The 15,341-nt window shown below is 43.3% G+C and overlaps 1 protein-coding gene across 1 annotated transcript in view; it reads right to left on the reverse strand.

Moving 5' to 3' along the window:
* Positions 1 to 15,341, reverse strand: part of LOC131667649 (klarsicht protein) — a 105,251-nt gene that overhangs the window by 21,163 nt on the left and 68,747 nt on the right. The window contains exons 7-8 of the mRNA XM_058941215.1: positions 12,410 to 12,670; positions 121 to 492 (exon numbers count right to left, since the gene is read on the reverse strand). Coding sequence (XP_058797198.1) covers positions 121 to 492; positions 12,410 to 12,670 — 633 coding nt within the window. The remainder of the gene's footprint in view (positions 1 to 120; positions 493 to 12,409; positions 12,671 to 15,341) is intronic.

Raw genomic sequence — 15,341 nt, forward strand, 5'->3', positions numbered from 1 at the left:
GTCGCGTGCGTACGTATAATTTTTATTTGTCGTGTGCGCCGACACAATTATTTAGCGCCAGGCTCCGACCGACGCCAACGAACACTCGTCGTTCGTTAGATAAAAATCTGTCCCTCTTACCTCGAAGTAAGATCCATCGTCGACGAATCTGTTCTCGGAAGAGACGTCACTGTCGGACGAGGACGAAGATGTGGCAGCTGGTCTCTGATCGCTCGCGTGACTTGCGCTCGCTTGCGACTGTTGCTGCTGCTGTGCCGATGGTGCCTGCTGACTGAATCGAGCTCGTAGCTGGCGTCTAGCTCGAACTGATGAACGACGTCGCGAACATGTACCGGCACTACTCTCGTCTTGCGATGACGACGACGACGATGGACACGAAGATGAAGAGGATTGTGTCGTTGATAATGGAGTGGATACACGGCGACTTAGGCGAGGTTGCTTTGTTACTGGCTCCTCGTCGTCACTGTCGCTACTGCAACGGCTCGCTGACAACTGTAAATAACAATTGTTTGTCAAAAATCAAAATAAAAACCTATGTTAGGTGTGGCTTTTTTATTGTTGCTCGTTGTTGCACAATAAAATATAGTTGCTATGTTTTCTTTCGAGTCTTTCAAGTACTCATAGTTGCGAGGTAATGTGCCATTGTGACGACAATGGGATCTGCTGCTGCTTCGTTACGTGATTTCGAAATGAAGATCATTAAAGTCGCCGACGTTTCTTTATATTTTCCATTGATTATTTTTTCAAACTGAATACAGTCCAGAACGAATGGAAGTGTAACGCGACGTACGCGATCGAAGTGAATTCAACAGAACGCTATTTTTTTTCTATTGAGTGAACAATAAATCGTACGGTCGATGAATATCGTCGGCTATACGAGAATCGAGGACTTCGATTTTGAAAGCAAACTTCAGCGCGTTTACTACAAAATCTTAAAAGTCAATTAGAAACCTTGATTGAAGAAAAAAGAAGCATGTGTTCGACACATCATCTAATTAAAGAAACAAATATTAAATATAATCGATGCAAGTTCCCTCAAATTTAACTGCACTTACTACGTATAGTTGAATGAACCTGTACGCGCACGTGTTTACTACTCCACAATTATTTTACGCAAACTTTGTAATCACACAACCAACAACACAAAGGTTAAAAAAGCTATGTTAAAAAATTTAAGTTAAGTATCGCGAAGTATAAAACGAACACTAAACAAAGTGCCGGAGGCCATGCTGCCGGCAGAGAGTATAATCTATATTCTACGGTACGGAGTAGTTTAGCCTTACATCCTCACGCTGGAAAGTCCAGTGGTGTACTGGCAGCGCGCTACACTCTATAAGAGGAAAAGGACTCGGCTGGCAGCGGCGGCGGTACTAAACTAGTAGGTAACTAGCTTTTGCCTTTGCAACACAGCGGCGGCGGCGGCGGCGGCGGCGGCGGCGGCGGCGGAGGCATAAACTTTTCCTCTCCTCTGCTACAGAATGAGAGAGAGAGAGAGAGAGAGAGAGAGAGAGAGAGAGAGAGAGAGAGAGAGAGAGCGACGCGGAACGTTTACAAAAGTCCTTCGTTTATATCTGAGGCAAATTAACCCTTAAGATGCGTATTGGCCGAAATTTACTCTATCTTTCTCTCCTGTAAGCCAATTGGTGCCGTTTAGCTGTATACCTGAGCGTCTATGTAGCTGCCGCGTATAAATGCGAAAGTTAGATGAGGGGAAGGGCCAAAATTATTCTTGGCAAGAAGTAACGGTGGAAAGGTCTGGGAGGCACACTATATATACTCTCTCTCGTAAATTTTTCGATGGTTTCGGATGTGCTTCGGGGCTTCAATACGGGTTATATGGTACGCGGGCGCGTCCATTTTTTTTCCACATTGCTTAATTATACACGATTTTTGGGCTGTGCAATTATAAATTTTCGAACAGTTTTATAGCTTCTATTCCGCGGATGGGCATAAAAGAAAATGTACATAAACAATTTACTTTGTTGTATATATTGCAAAATACGACCGCGATCTTGACTTTCACAAGGAGTGCAAATCAAAATGAAAACATCTCTCGGCGTACAGAGCTGTTGGCGCGAACATCACGAAGTGCGCGATTGAAATACCTTTATGACTCGATGTAATTCACATTATGCCACTCTCGCGCGCGTGCGGACTCTCTCTCTCTCTCTCTCTCTCTCTCTCTCTCTCTCTCTCTCTCTCTCTCTCTCTCTCTCTCTCTCTCTCTCTCTCTCTCTTTCTGCGATCAGAGGGTCCCGATCTCAACGAAATAAAATCCACAGCCGTCGTCGTAAACTCGCCGCGCAGCTGTGCGATAGAATAAGAGAACCAAAAAAAATATATTTTTTAAATGAAGGCTCGGCCTGCATATAATCGAAAGAAAGAGGTCAACGTTCTTGTTGTATTATAGCGTGCAAACAATAAAGGAGATGCGCGCACTGAATTGCGTGACCGTAATATTAATCTTTTGGTATCACATTCAGAGAAAAAGATATCGGCTCGCTTCCGCGTTCGGGAAAAACGGAGGAGGAGGTTTAGCCTTAACCCATATGCGCTTTTACCTAGAAACTTCTCTGTACGGGATTTGTTTTTTATACTCTCGACGAAGGGTTGGAGGAATTCATCAGCTTGAATAGGTGCTTGTATATTTGTCGTTTAAGCTGTCTGTGATTATGTCAGAGTTTTTTACTCTCTCTAGGAAGCTAAATGCGAATATGCATCTTGCGGCAGCTTTACGATCGTTCAAATCCGATAAATTTCTAACTAAGATTTAGAGGGTGATAGGTTAATTGCATACTTTCCTAATTCACACAGGGATATTATTTTTGAATTCGTAATTGGCCGTGAGCCTGGATACTCACGTGTGTTTTGTAGGACTTTAATGGTTGACGTTAATTGCGTAAATCAAAAACTGAAATGCTCGAATAATTTAATGGAAACATTCTTACTTGAAAAATAAACCCCACGAAAATTTACGCAACTATTCGCGGCATCCTGAGGCAGAAGACACCTGCACTGTTATCTTGAAAACCACGAACCCTTCGGATCTTAATTCTTTGTCTAGGGCTACGACGCGTGGCCACAGAGTCGCACATTCGCTCATCAAGCGCAATAAAGCAGTTGAATTTTTCCAGTCCGCCCCTAAGAAGAAGCCGCACGTTTTCCTTTAAGTCACCGCTGGCTATGGTCTTTTTCATTCTCTCTACCTTTTCTCTACCGTAAATTCCCGCGACCGCAAACACAACTAGTCTCTCGCGCGTCGTCGTTAATTTGATCCTTTAACCTGATTCTCTCCCCCCACCCATTTTTTTCTCGGGCACCTCGCAGAAAACGTAAATCTGCTACGGCCACGAATCGTCAGTCCGCACCCTTGAAATGCAGGTGGCGTGCATTAAGCTCATTTTTCAACCTGACTGTTTTTTTTTTGCGCGAGCTGCGGCCAGCTATTTAATCTTATCGAAGGGTTGGCCATCGCGTACTTTGTACCTTGTTCGATTGATCAGTCAATTAAGTTAATTAGTTAAAAAAGTGGCTTTCGTTTGCACAACAATCTAAATTTAACAATTACGCTGCTTCAGAAAACAGCTTAATACTGTGTAATCGAAATGAATTAAAAGCTTACGCAGGCTATTCGAAAGGAACCGCATGAAAGGCAGAAGAAGCCCTGCTGTCCAACCGAATGAGATAGACAAGCCAGCTGAGAAAGAAAGAGAGTAAACTGCACTCGGCATTGGCGGTCGGGGATTCAAATCGAGAGCCGTCTCGGCGACGGCGAAACTCGACAGGGCGGCCTTCTGCGCGATCGGCGCTCCGGATATACTCGTACCATCTCTCTGGTTGCAGCTATGCTTCAGAGAAAAGAGTACGGACCACTCCGTGCAGAGCCCATTGCATCCGCTTTCTCGAGTGCAACTGTCTTCTCTCCCTCTCTTCCATAATGTTAATCCAAGTGCGTCGATCCCGAGAAGGCGACTAATGGCGCGTTTTCGGATTAGCTGTAGCCTTCCTATCCGCGCGCCTCAGCCGACGATGGTCGGCGTTTTTCCAGCAGTTCTGCGTCGGAAACAGAAGCTATGGCAACAAGTGCAATAATTCCAGCGAGTATTTAGTTACGCGTGCGTTGTACCAAGGCAACACGCGAACATTAGCAGCGGGAGCGCGAACGCTCCATCTTAGTCGCTTTAACAATGGCAAAGACATGCAGTGTGCGATGTTATCGTGCTCTTCGCCGAGGGAGTATATATCTAAAGTTACGAAAGAGCGCGCATCTTTCAGCAGCGATCTCTGTGCGGGTGCACCTTGACCCTGCTCAGCTGCCTCATTTCTCTCTGGACACTTTTTGCACTTGATCGTCGTACTGGCAGAGGCAATGGTCAGATTTTCAAGGCTAATCCGGCTGACAGCCGAATCCTCCTGAGCTTTGTATTGTCTTGGTCAATTATTTCCTTCCGAGGCTGACGAACAACGGACCCCAAGGTCGAAGTCCCGCAGATTTGGAAACGCTGCTAACGAAGAAAACGTACGCCTATTGGTTGTTTAAGTTTTCTCTCCTATCTGCGCCGAGCTCCCGCGATCGCCTCCAGCTGTGACCATATCTTTTTTTACGACCTCTCGGCTACAACGGCCAGCGAAAGATTGCCTGCCAATTTGCATCTTCACGACATACATAAATAATTACGAAACGAATTTCATGAGCGCGCGCTGGTAATTAGTCAAAGGACGAGGGCAAGAATGAAAAGAGAGTTCTTAAACAACAAAAGTCGAGCTGTAGAGAGAAATTACGAGGGGGTAATTCTATCGCCATTGCGTCTCTCTCTCTCTCTCTCTCTCTCTCTACACAGACTCGTTAATGCCGCGATGCGGCACGACTTATTGTTCTGCAATTGAATGAGAGAGAGGGAGCCATTGTCCTCTAACGGTGTGAGGAAACTCAACAATGAATCGGACCTAAGGAGAGGGAGATAAGTTCCTTCCTTCTTTACGAACGGGTAAATATTCATTGGTAGTGTCCGTGGGCGATACGATGCACGGCTCGCAATTATCGAGACGAGGGTGGCAACCTTTTTACCGGAGTAAGAAGCTTCGTTCGATTCAAAAGCTAAAGGCTCTGACTCTTATTAACAGCAACCAGGCAGACTTTTGTCCTATTGCAGCTAGACGAAACCTACCTACAGCAGTATCGAAGATCAAGGTTCGTGTTCACGCATAAATTATTGCTCACGAAATACTTCATGCTACACTAACTTGTACACTCTTGGCGGATTGGTTAAGACGATGACCGAGCTATGATTTATCGCGTTTCAGATTGATATGTATACGTGTCGCGTAGGACGGGATGAGAGGCTTTTTAAATTTACGCGGCAATAAACGTAATAAACGTCTCATTCACAATTTTTTGTAAATCATCGATGACGCACAATGCAGATGTCCCACAGGTTAATAAGTCCTTTTATGTACGTGCAATCAATAATTTGTCACGCTTAGAAAACATTGAACAAATATAAGATTTCGTTTATATTTTATTGGGGAAAAGTTGATGTTCTTAAGGTCAATTTTAAATCGATTCCATTATGCAGTCTTCTGAATATCATTATTTTCAGACTGTTTGTTGAATTTCAACGGAGTTCGAATTATTATTCAAAAAATAAACATTCATTTTGGAGTGAAAATTACAGAACATTATTTATGCAGTATAAAATATCTATTAATGCAATAAATGCAGATTTTTCCATCGCTACATAATAATGTGCATGTGTTTCCAGAGTTACTTTCGTTTCATAAAAATAAAAGAAAACATACTGCATCTCTGTAATCTATCTCATCGGAATTGACGTTCACCGACATTAGAAGAAAGGTGTTGATTACACTTGATAGATACGGGCATCTTCCTGACCATAGCCTCAAAGGATATTACATGACTACTCTTATTTACCTCGCATATTTGAAGCACATACGTAGTTTTATGAAAGGAAAGTATTCAAACTTTCCATACAAATATATTGATATTCAATATTAGTTTGCGACTCGAAGATTTCAATAGAACAGCAATGCTATTAACAACGATATAATCTCTACGTTGGCCTTACGTGCTTAATATTCCAATAGAAAAAATGCCAAGAGTTCTTTAACAATTTGACTTCTTTGTACGTTCCTCTTCACTTCTTTTAAATGACAAAAACGCGACGTTAGTTTATCGCCTCAAGTCTATCCTTCAGATGAAATCTATAAAGCCAACGACGAAAACCGGAAAAGCAAGACAACGAAATCCCGTAATAGCCAAAAACTGTAAACATAAACGCAACGGTGCAGTTAATACCGCTCTCCAATTAATCACAGGTGTGTGCCAGCATTTTGTTTTTTGTTTCTTACACACCACCACTATGAGTAGCTACTTTTTTTTCTATTTACGTTAATGGTCATCGCGTGTGACTGTGGGGTTCCAAGATGGATCTGCATTCCCGAAAATCAAGCCGCTATCACGATTTAGAGTCCTGCACGCACTTCATGCAGTTTCGTGCACTGCTAATTTCCTCGACTATAGTGTTTCAACATTGATTTAGTTGGTGCAACATCGCGTGCATTTATGTGGTTGTTTTGTCACGTCGAAACAACAAAATGTAATCACCACAGCAGAGTGCCACAGTGGCGCGCATCTAACAATAGCTAAATAGGTTGTAGCTTAATGGCTCAATTACTCAACATATCATTAATTAAAACGCTCAGCACGCGAAGAATCCACGGCATTTCCCGCGAGCGACGCGAGTATCACGCGAGATTTTCACTTAGTCGCAACTGAAGCTTACGCATAAAACAGACCACACCGCAGTTAATTTAATAAGGCCCGCGAGCAAATTTCCGCGAAGCATATCTACCTGACCTTATCGCTGTTGCACACTTGTCGTCTTGTGCGCGAGGGATAACTCGAAGTACACCGCTCGAAGGACAGCTCGGCTGCAGATAAGCGCGGGTTCAGCTTCTAAAAGCTAAAGATAACTTTTGCGGCTGTCGTGTAGAGGCGAACGAATACTGTAATTTAAAAGTCCTCAAGCTCGCGCATGAATGTTATGTACATATCTGCAAGAGAGCGGTTCACTTTGTCCGTATATCGTGACGGAAGTCTAAGAGCAGGTAATTATGGTTTAGAAGATAATTAGTTCGCGTTGCGAGTGATTGGCTTTCATGCGCACTTTTCTGGATGAATGCAAGTCGGAAATTTGATTTTTTCCGCAAGTCGAGTTGAGAAGCTTTAAATGCTTCTTGCAGTTATTGAGTATATCATTAGCCTAGGAAGCTATATTCAAAAAAGAAAAATGAAGCTAGTGTTAAAAGGACAAGATGGATGGATGAAAATTGTATCAGTATTTTTTACTTCAGACTACATATATCATACATAGTTCTACGTTTGAAATTTACTTAATGTTTGTATAATTATCATTTTTTCAGAAGGTTCGTATGTCGACGAGGATTTGCGACGGGCAGATTTAGAAGACTGATGAAATTAATCAATCACGCGTTGAATTAACGATCCCCATGGGAGAGAGACAGTACAGATCCTTGCCTTTGTTAGCATAAATTTGCATGGGACAAGAAAAAGTGACTTACGCGTAGACTGTGAGTAGCAGATTAAACAACGGAGATATGCCCATATACATTCGTGAGTTTCTTTATTTAGAAGAGAACAATTCATTCACAATACATCTGACGAGGATTTCCACTCTAATTAAAGCTAAAAAAGGCAATCCATCGAAGTGATTAATTGTTCGATCTCTGTTTACAATGATTACCTTAAAAAAATGTTCGAGAGAGTTGGCCAAGAATCGATTGACGTTGCGATAAAACGCGCAGCGTTCTCTCAATTAAAAGCGCACCTTGCAAAACGTTTTCCCATTCGAAGCAGAGTGAAATAAAAGGTAGCACGAATTCGTTCGATGAAAGCGCATCTGACGCATTTTATACGCACTCGCATGCGAGAGGTGAAATTGCAGCTGCAGAGAAAACGGAAGGAGAATGACACTTGCTGCTGTTCATCTGGATACGAAGACGCGCTGCTAATTCGGTAACACGTGAAAGTTTTTGGCGGCCGATCGGTTTAATTACAGCGCTCTTTCATGCTTCGTTTTGAGCCTCGTTGTGCGCGAGGTGGCAAAAGTTAAATAGCCCGTGACCAATGACAACTAGAATTTCACAGGTTTAGAATATTTCTTGACAGATGACTGATCGCTGCTGGAGACTTTCTTCGCGGTGTCTATATTACTATGTGCTCGATGGAAGGATGGAGGTTATTCCACTTTCCTTCGCGGAGATCTGACGTATATGGAAATTGAGTTGGATTTTCGGGCAACTCGTATGTTACGACCGGGGACTGACAGGAAAATTATTTGCATGCATTCTACTGCGGATTTGCTAACACGCCAACACCAAGTAAATTCAAAAAACGATTCGCGAGCGTTTCCCCCGTATCTACTCGGCGGACTCGTCAACGGGGTTCTGACGAGCAAAGGCGAAAAATAGTGTTAATAAAATTTTGACGCTACCTGATGACGCGCAGCGTCTATTGTGTTCGTCCTGGCCCCGCTAGTTGCTCGACCGCTCGCTTCGCCAGTTTACTTCTCTCCGAACGAACGTCCGCTTTCTCTTTACCTATTTCGGCTGAATTTTCCATTTTTCCTTTGCGCCCTCTCGCGTTTCCAACTGAAGGTCCTGTTATGGAGGACTCAACGCGCGCGAATATTCAAATTTAAACACGAAAAATTGTTGTTAAGCTCGTACGCGTGGGAAGTCGTGAAATACGTGATTTTCGAAAACTATTGCTCATCGGATCTTGACTTGTTGATTTGCGACCTACTACAAGTATAATTCAGGATGTAAATAACGTTCGGCATCGATCATTAGTATAATACGCGTTTACGCGATCTATTTGGCCGCAATATTTTCAAGAGTGAATGCTTGATGATTGGTTTTACGAGCGAAGAATCTAGATCACGGGAAAGTAAAGCCTAAACACGACGAAAGAAACTTAACCAGGCTATATACAATAGCATTTAGCGATAGATTTTGCGTAGCGTCAAGATTACGCAAGTTATTTACTCGAGTCGTGCATGCGTCGGCTCAACAAGGAACACTCGCTGGCGCGCGGAAAGCGAGATTAATGAATGGCGCGTATAGATTAAAACCATTTTCCATGCATTATGAGTTAGCACGTACTTATGCGATAAGCTATACGTACATATAAGCGAGAAACTTTGCACTTGAGAATCCTGCACACGAATGCTTTTATAAGAGCACTTTGCTGTTTCACCGCGTTATCGTTGTAAATACCAAACTATAAATTTTACACATCTATCCGATTGCCCGGTTGCAAATTTAATTAATTTTCCCGCATAATTTATTTACTTCCGTACTGCTCAAAGTTGATCAGAATTCGAATAGTTGCACTTATTTTTTTTCGATTGGAGGTCACCCACTCGCGAATAAAACTTAAGTAATGACCAAGACCTACTTACACCGGCTAAGCTCTTACCTTTCAAGCGCAAATAAAAAAAAATTACGGGCTTGTCTTCGCACATGAAAGTAAAAAAATGATCGGATGAGGTGTCGCTTTGGCGGATGAGCAATAACGGCAACAACACGCCGGATGGACGCGAGCCGTGCACTCAAACTTCGCATGTGCACCACAGCTGCTTTTTTCCTTCTCTTTCTCTACCAGCAGTAGCGACGTCAGTGGCAATATCTCCAATTACCATTCGTAATTGGCTGCCTCGGCGGCGGTCCTCGACGCGATCGTAATCGTGCTTTCATCTCGTATATACCTGCATTACCACGTTAATTTCACTCTTGGCTCTAAATAATACTTCCTTTATGCCAGATATCAGGTGAGTGGCTAAAAAATCCCGAAATGGAAAGTACAGTGCATAATTCGACAAGCGTCGCGCCAATGCACGTGATAACGGGATCCGTCTATACGTGTGCCGCAAATCGGAAAGTACAAGTTTTCGCTGTCGCTGTAATGTCTGAACACGATGAGCTTGACTTGTTGTGCGTTTTGTACATATAGCCAAATGTCTGCTGCGCGTGCCAGCTTCGCGTTGTAAGATATAAATTCAATCACTTTCTTCTCTCGTATTTGCTAGACAGTCAGTGTAGCACGAAATGATCGACCTATAAATTAAGTATCAAAAGGTTTTTCACGTGGGATGATGTCGATTGGCTGTTGTAAAAAGCCCCGGAATTCAGAAAAATGTAATATACAGCAAGAGTAGCCGTCAGTGCAGTCGATTCGCTGAAATGGCGAAGGACGCGGTGCTCAATAATTCATAAATCGAGTTCTCGGTGAATAAGCCCATGCATCTCTATCGCAGAGGAGCTACCACACACATGGTTATCAATCAACCGTATTTGCATCGAGCAGTCAACTGTCGGTCTGGCGAAATTCGCGAAAGTATATTAATCACCTTGAGCGCGGGGTGGCCGAGATAAATCCGTCAAATTACACGAGCGCAGCCGCGCCGACGAAAACAAGTGGAAAGTCATTTGCCACCGGGGAAGGAGCGAGCTCGTTAACGTCTCGCTACAATGACTGTAAACCAGGTGGGAGAGAGCTTACAATCGCGCATGCATAATGAGTTTTGTTGCTTTGCTACCGCACACCAGCGGCGACCATTGATTCACCCAGTACAGTTCCCGGATAAGCGACCACCATCAACTTCCGCGCGGGATTATACCCGTGCACGCGCGGCTGCGGGACACAAACACAGCTGCATGCGCTCGCGCTGCGTTAGCTATCGAGCGTAATGTGTCGATATGCGTGTGCTTGCGATGAGCAACGCTGCCCCCCCCCCCCCCCCCCACTTCTGTCGCGATATCCGTATGTTACTTTTGACGTGTGATCGATTGATGGGCTTCGATTTTAATATGAACTAGAAATATACAATTACCATGGTAAGTACACAGCTCGTTGAATATTTATGCATACACCGCGGTATACATGCACATTTAATTCTTCTCAAAATGCAAGTGTATGCCTATAGAATGTAAGGGCAGTTACATCTTACTTACAATTTTCAACAGTCATGCCCTCTCGATATGATATAGCAGAGATCAATGAAAAATCATGCACTGCACTCAGGGAGGTGTATCATATTCAAACGTGAACAGCTTCGGTTCGAGCTTCAAATATATATGTATATACGTATATCTCGATCCGTGCCCGATCTCAAGAGTAAGATAAGTATATTATAAAGTACACTTTCTTCACTCCATTATATGCAGCAGCACATAACACGTTTTATAAAGTATATATTATTTCTTTTTACCTGGCAAGTCGTATAACGTTTCGGCGAGGGCCTTTCTCTCTCTCTCTCTCTCATTCCCCTCCTTCTTTTGTGTATTCTATATGTTTGGTGGCTAACAGATAGACGCGTGCGGAGCGCGAGCGATTGTAGAGAGCGAGAGAATCCGGACACGAGGCGAGCGAGCGAACACACAAATAAAATAGGGACAATGAGTCGTGGAATGTGACAAAGTGTCTGCGGATATATCTGCCGATGAGTTTTCCTGCACTTTCTCTGACCATTTTCTCTTTGTTCGCGATAGATACTCACCATTACTGGCGGAGATCCGATCTTTCAGAGGTGAGAAAAAGAAGAGAAAAAATTATTCGAGAGGGATCCGAGTTGTCTGTTAGTTCGCTAACGGTTTTCTTTCTCGGCAATTGCGTAAGATATATCGCTATGCCGACCCTTGATAAAAAGTAATGACTATGCAAAAACAGACGAGACATTTTTTCGTTAACGCCGAGAGAGACTGACAGATCTTAGCTCGCACTCTCTTATCCGTTTTACGAATTATTGTTGCAGCTGTTAAAAATCATACAATGCTCATTGTGTTTCTTTGAAATTTCACTTTTGAATAAACGGACGAGAAAACCAAAAATTATAATATACCAGCGTATCTTTCTCTTTCTTCTGTGCAAATCGACCGACAAAAGCATCAAGGATTTTACACGCACGCGTGTGCTAGAAACAGGAAGCCGCTCTACACGGCGGAGGCGGTGAATAATAAGAAAATGTCGCCCGCATCACGCGGACGCGATGCGCGCGCTTAGAAAGCCATCTGGTCGGTAGCCCGGCGAAAGGACGACGTGTGCACGCGTCTTCTTTTCCTTTTTTTCGCCACAGTGAAATCCTGAGACAGCGCTCGGGATTATTACGCGAGCTGCAGAGTGGCAGCAAAAAGCACTTACATAAATCCTCATTACACTCTTGTTGGATAGGCGCGCGTCGTTCTTTTCGACAATTTTCCGTTGTATTGTCGCCTCGCCAAAATTATTAACAACTACAGTTTGCGCAAATGTCCAAAACTACCGTGAAAGTCGTTGAAATAACGTCGAACGAGAGAAAGAGAGACTTACCTTAGTGCAAACTCGCGCAGCAAGAGCCTCGATATGGCATTGCCACTCGAGACTGCGCAAGAACAGTAAATGCCAACGACGTTCGAGTGAGCTTGCTACCCGCAACGCTTGCTGCTGCTGCTGCTGCTGATGTTCATCTGCTGCTGCTGCTGCTGCTGCTGCTGCTTGGTCCGAGCATTGGTTTCGCCCGGCAACTCGCTCGCCGAGTTTAACGATCGAGCTCACGATTCGTCCGTGCGACTCGATGTCCCTTTGTAGTACCTGCGACAAAGAGCATCGACGAAAACGTTAGAGAAGGAAAAATCGATTAAAGGTCTATTGTGTGTCTTATATGATCTAAGAGCTGTTTGTTCTTCTGACTAGCTTTGTTCGGGGGCGCTAAGTGCATCTGCACGAGGGTATATATAATTTTGTTTTATTAGAGCCGTCGGTAGCGTTTTTTTAAGTCTAATTTATCATTGTTAATTTTTCTTATATTCAGAAGGATTTTTCTTATTTTGGGAAAGGAAATGCTGGTCCACCGACCTCTGCAATAGCAAGTGTCGCAATATATCATTGTTTTTGACGCTGTGTCTGAAATACATACGAGGTATATTCCTTGTCGGTAAAAATCTATCATGTAAATTTTCTTGACAAATGTAGACATAAAAAATCGTAATCTCCCCTCTGCGATCTCGACGAGCGTGCATCGAGGGTGTTGCGAGGTTACAGGCGCTCATGCCTAAAAGAGCGTGAATATCATTCCGCTCGACGCGCTTTTCAGAAACGCGAGCCTTTATTAATTAATCAACGCTACGAAATTGAATTCACTCCTTTTATTTTTATCTTCATCGCGCAGCCGTGCTCTTTCAATTTCCGTTACGCGCCACTTTTCCATTGTGCGTAGGTACGTCAAACAAAAATGCGCTGTATTTGCTTCAACGTGGAAAACGCATAACAGACATAATGACACGCCTCCGAGGCTTCCTATAAATAACAGCTGCAAGCGGTTAAAGCCGCACTAATCGATCAATCTCAGCCGAATAAAATGTCAGCGCAGCGCATGCAACAGCGCAGCAACTCCATAATCTCATTACAAGCTGTAATCCAGCCTCTCCGTTCATCTACGCGCGAAAGTGCACAGTGCACTCGAAAATGGAAAGGAAAACCTAGATATACGTGGATTTTTGCGGACGTGGGGCTGGCTCTAATGATGAACGTCGGGCGTGTTACGGAGAACGTGAACTTTACGCGCGATATTTCACGTCGCGCCACGGAAAACTTTCACGGAAAACGGCCTATATAATTGGGAGCCTTGGATATAATCTTGCGACCTCGCATGACGAAAAAGAGAGCAAGAGAGATTTAGTTACTACTACGACTTGGTGCCGCGCAAAAGCAAAACTCTCAATTAGAGATCTTACCGGCGAAATACTCTGTTGAGGATTCAATTATCGCGCACGGATTTATGCGGAGAATCGCTGCTCTTGTCTGATTGCACGCGTCTTTTCATGATGGATGGTCGAAAGTGCTTCGAGAGCGCAAGTATAATTGAACTCTTATATTTCTTTTTTCTTTTTTTCGACCAAATTGTTTTCACTGCGATGGCATCCGTGTGGCCGCAAGTGATTTGTGACACATTGATATTCATGGTTTTTTTTATCGACTTTTGTAAATTCATCTAGCTAGTACTAAATGAATATTCCATAATTTACAATCGATACGCCGTGTGTCTTTAAATGAACTGAATTTAGAAAAGACGTTTTTTGCAAAATATTCACACGAATGGGTAAGCACAACAAGGCAAATCGATAAAAGGTAGAAAATTCCGAGGAGGTAATTTTCTCTCCCCTTGCTAGGCCGTATGTGTAAAGAAGAAAAACTACTGGCGTGTCGATGCATACTGAGTGGTATATCGAGTACCAAGAACGCAATGCTACAGTACGAAACGTATATGTACGTGCAGTGTGCGCCGCGAGATATATACGAATGCTGAAGGGGAAAAAGCTTGGGTTTCATGCTTTCACGCCATTCTTTGGCATAGCACCGCGGGTGGCTTTTTACCCTTCGTACAACTCATTAGTGCCATTCCTGCATAATGCTGGAGATAAGGATGAGAGAGCGAAAAAAATGGCGTAGGGTTTCCGGTTCGGGGAAGGTACACGTGCGCGGACAGGCCAGCTCGCCGAGAAGATGCGCGTGTACATTGATGTTGTTTTGTGAAAATAGAAAAAAAAAATAATAGATCAGATGATGAACGCTCGTTGACTGTCTACAAATCAATGGCAACTATTGGCGGTAATAAATCTGCGTGAGGTTCAACCGCTAAACCTCATGCCGACTGTAGAGCGCAAAAAAATAATGAGGTAGCGATATACTGATCCATGATGAAACGTACTGATCTGTGAAGAGTCAATGCCTCACTTTTACATAACAGAGATCAGAAAACCGGTCGTTGAAAAAAAATACCATCCTTCGTATAGGTTATCATTAGCGAAGATCAACGTCGGTTATTGGACTTTCCGTATATTATACATCACGGCGGTTTCGGGCAAAAGATAAATCTATAATTAAGTGCTCCGTGAAAGTTAATAATCAGAGCAAAGCTATGTAATGTTGCTTCGCGGTTTTAACTTGCTTATTTTCTAGGGATATTTGTAGGGCACATATAACTCAACTCGCTGATTTATCATTATAAATTTGCTATGGCGACGACTTCCGATCCACTGTGCCATTTTAACCACGAGTAACAGGATGAAAGGTACATAAAATGACTAACGTAAAGTTATCGTCTGTATCGAAAGATTGGAGTGCTTGTGGTTAACGGCACAAAAAATAATCGCTGCGACAACTGATAGTTTCGTTTCTGTACAAATTCATAAATACTAGAGACGGTTAATAAACATGAGCTGAAACGAGATTGGGCCGTCGATTAACAAAGCATTGGGCAGAA

This window comes from Phymastichus coffea, unplaced genomic scaffold (genome assembly GCF_024137745.1).
Source record: "Phymastichus coffea isolate CEN01 unplaced genomic scaffold, Cenicafe_Pcof_1.1 PCOF00069, whole genome shotgun sequence".
Lineage (NCBI taxonomy): Eukaryota > Metazoa > Arthropoda > Insecta > Hymenoptera > Eulophidae > Phymastichus > Phymastichus coffea.